Source organism: Pygoscelis adeliae, unplaced genomic scaffold, assembly GCF_000699105.1.
Source record: "Pygoscelis adeliae isolate BGI_AS28 unplaced genomic scaffold, ASM69910v1 Scaffold358, whole genome shotgun sequence".
In the NCBI taxonomy this organism is placed as follows: domain Eukaryota; kingdom Metazoa; phylum Chordata; class Aves; order Sphenisciformes; family Spheniscidae; genus Pygoscelis; species Pygoscelis adeliae.
The window spans coordinates 3142979-3146759 of NW_008825429.1; the positions used below are offsets into that span (position 1 = coordinate 3142979).

Consider the following 3781-nt stretch of genomic DNA (forward strand, 5'->3'; position numbering starts at 1 on the left):
AAACCACTACAGAAATAATTGTAAGTAGCTCTGTTCTGCAATTTTCTCAGCTGATTTCATTTGTTAGACAGTTAGCACATATCCCAAAACACCCCATGCCCGCAGCCTGAGGAGCTATAAATACTGGAGCGCCGTTTTGTGAGGTAGCGAAGGCAGAGGGCCCTTCCAGGGGCGGCACTGGACACTCTGCTAATGCCCTCAGCCCCGGGGGACAGATGGCGGCCCCGCCACCTGCCACAGCCAGAGAGGGTGGCTGCAGCACCGGGCCTGGCCTCACCGTCTTCCCCGGGACCTTCCCGCGGCTCCGGTCGGACGAAGCGGGGGCGTGAGCGCGGGACGTCCCGTCTCCACCATTTAGATTTTTTGGCACTAGGCGAAGCGGGCTTAGCCAAGGTGGATTGAAGCAACGCAGCGAAGAGGGCTAAGGCCGAATGAATTAACCTCCGGCAAACTCAGCGGAGCCGAGGGCTCGCCGCCCCCTCCGCCGCCCCCTCACGCCGAGCCGCGCGAGAGATATAGAAAATGGGGGAGTAAAAAGGAAGGGATCGAAGGGAGAAGGAGAATGTCCCAAATGTTAAATGAAAGCATCTGCATGAAAGGCTCCAGGCCAACGTGCTCAGAGAATGCACTCTTCTGTCTCAGTGACCTTGTGAAGATAAACTGAACAAAAAGCTTCAGGCAACATCAGACAGAGGATTTAAGAAGCAGTTTTAATTTTAGCCAGATTGTTTTGTATTTTCGACTGCGGGGTTATCTGGGGATGCAATGTGCATACAGTGGAACTAAATGTAGTTGTCACCCTCAACTCTGATACCGCACCTGATGGCAAATTCAGTTCCGTGCTTCCAGGGGGAAGCAAAAATAATGATTTTGGCTACGCAGGGAAGATCAAATTGTGGTATCACAAGGATGGAGTACCAGTGCATCCTAATTTTACTCCAGCATGTCATTACTTGGCTACCTTATGCATGAGCAACATACAAGACCGATACTCCAACACAAAATATGCGCTAATACGCTGGTTCCCTCTACTCACATTATGTCCTTGCTCTGTATCTCCAGACTGACAGCTATTTACTATGAACAAATCGTTTAATCCCCCTGTACCTCAGTTTCCTCATCTATAAAATGGAAACATGCTACGTAAAAAGAGTGCAAGGATTCACTAACTGATATATGTTTTTTCAGTGAACACATTTGCTGGTAATTTTAATTATAGAAAATACATACAAACTCTAAGAGCTGGCTGCATACAATAAAACATACGCTTTAATCACAATGTCTACTGCAGCTTATTAGCACAATTAATTCTATACAATATAAACGCAATCTAACTCACAGTCTGGAGATTACAAATGCCATATAAATCTAAAATGAGGGTCTAGATCTTCAAGCCTGTAGTAAAAGGTCAAATCATGAACTAAAATGGCAATAAAACCAACCCGGACTGATTGGGAATAACCCCTCCACATTGCACACTACCACATGTAACAAACACGAGCTGGGAAAAGGAGACCTCAGAATTCCTCCTGCACCTCCCTAGCATCACCACTTTACTGAACAATCATTGATGAACACTTATGCTGATAAAGAATCTTCTATCCAAATTTCTCAAACTGCTTTATAAATTGTCTCTAATGTGTATAGACTGTGCACGTTATTTCCCTCTGTCCTCGTATTCTCTGTCCTCCATAATTTGTATTTGATAAGATATCCTGAGGCCACATTGTCTCTCCAAGTCTGCAGGAGAGACATTCATCCTCTCTCCTGGCAGGTCTCTTGACCCACTCTTCAATTTAAATAGCATTTTCTCTCTCAGATCTTTTCTTAGGAAACAGTTCTTTCCCACCTTGACTGTATAACTCACCATTGCTTGCGACAGTTTCTTAATTCACTGACGCTGGAATCAATACAGCAAAGCTGGCAGAGGATGGGAGTGAGGAGGTGGGAAGACAAATGTGAAGATGTTGTAACCTTTTAGTCCTGTGCTGTCAGCTCAGCACACCATGACGCCTGACCGGACTCACTTGGCTTGTACTAACACAGGCAGTGACTGTGCAGGGAGCTGTGGTGGCTCAGGGCTGCTCTGTGCATCCTCCAAACCAACAACAGGGAACTAAAGGCAATATCCTACGTGAAATGAAGCAGGACAGGGCTCTGCCACAACATTGCTCTCTCTTTGCACCGTGTCTCTCCTAATCAGCCTTCTGGACCGAAAACAGAGGCCTTCGCTATACATAAGGCCCAGCCTGTAGCACGCACAGTGCACATGTCCTATTGGATTACAGGGCAGAGTGCACTCACATGGTCTGCTTGTCAGAGACCCAGCCGTGCCTCTGCAGAGAGAAGGAAATGAGGGAGGGCATGAATAAAAGCAACCCAAGCGGCCCAGGACAACCAGAGCCCAGTCAGAAGGCAGGATGGGGGATGCCACCAGAAAGACAGGGCAGCAGGCAAATGTACCTTGGCAGGCACTCTGGAGGGCTAAGCTGGGACCTCACTCCACAAAGAAAATACATGGGAATCTTCATGGACTTTGATATCATTCAAAAATGTGAGAATAGCTCATCACCTAGGAGCTCATTGTATTGACAAGTGGAACAGATGACTGCTAGATCCCAGTTTGGATACTAAAACACAAAGCAATATGGCAAAGATCAATGCAATGCAGTCTCTCTCATTGAGAAAATGCTTCTATCTGCATCAGCTTCAGAAACATGGCAAACTTCCCCCAATCCCTCTGGTCACGGCACAAAAGAAAAGGTCTCTTGGCAAGTCCATACTGGACTTTGTGCTTTTTTCTCCTCAGGCAACTCATATTCTGCAGTTCTCAGAAAAACATGACTCAAAAATGTGATCACAGGTGAAGGAGAGAAGAGTTAATAGAGAAAGGGAGAGCGCAGCAGAACAGGCATCTGTTTCAGAGGGCAGAAGTTTATCACCCAGGACAGGATTTCCACTGGGTTTATCATTGTTTTCTTTGTCTAGAATTAAGGTCAATAAAGAAGATGTTTCTACTCTGAATTAGCAATGAGTTCCCACTTAATTCATAGTGCCTCAGTGCTCCCCTGTGATTTGGCTCCAGGGACCTCGGTGAAAGTGCTTCTCCTGTGAATTATGTGCCACCCTAATTGGCTCTTTCTCCCACCTCACATTCAGATGCCCACCTCATATCTTTCCCCCTACCCCCCACCTTCCCCTCTCCCCAGTTTCTTCCGGTACTAGATCTTTTCAAAGAGCACTCCCTGCTTCCCCAGATCATCTGTCAGAGATCACAGCTTTGAAAACCACTACAGAAATAATTGTAAGTAGCTCTGTTCTGCAATTTTCTCAGCTGATTTCATTTGTTAGACAGTTAGCACATATCCCAAAACACCCCATGCCCGCAGCCTGAGGAGCTATAAATACTGGAGCGCCGTTTTGTGAGGTAGCGAAGGCAGAGGGCCCTTCCAGGGGCGGCACTGGACACTCTGCTAATGCCCTCAGCCCCGGGGGACAGATGGCGGCCCCGCCACCTGCCACAGCCAGAGAGGGTGGCTGCAGCACCGGGCCTGGCCTCACCGTCTTCCCCGGGACCTTCCCGCGGCTCCGGTCGGACGAAGCGGGGGCGTGAGCGCGGGACGTCCCGTCTCCACCATTTAGATTTTTTGGCACTAGGCGAAGCGGGCTTAGCCAAGGTGGATTGAAGCAACGCAGCGAAGAGGGCTAAGGCCGAATGAATTAACCTCCGGCAAACTCAGCGGAGCCGAGGGCTCGCCGCCCCCTCCGCCGCCCCCTCACG

At 48.5% G+C, this 3781-nt stretch overlaps 1 protein-coding gene across 1 annotated transcript in view; it reads left to right on the forward strand.

The window, feature by feature from the left end:
- Window positions 1–3499: 3499 nt before the first annotated feature.
- Window positions 3500–3781, forward strand: part of POP5 (processing of precursor 5, ribonuclease P/MRP subunit (S. cerevisiae)) — a 2447-nt gene continuing 2165 nt past the window's right edge. Inside the window, exon 1 of the mRNA XM_009330867.1 lies at window positions 3500–3609. Within this exon, the coding sequence (XP_009329142.1) occupies window positions 3500–3609 (110 nt within the window). The remainder of the gene's footprint in view (window positions 3610–3781) is intronic.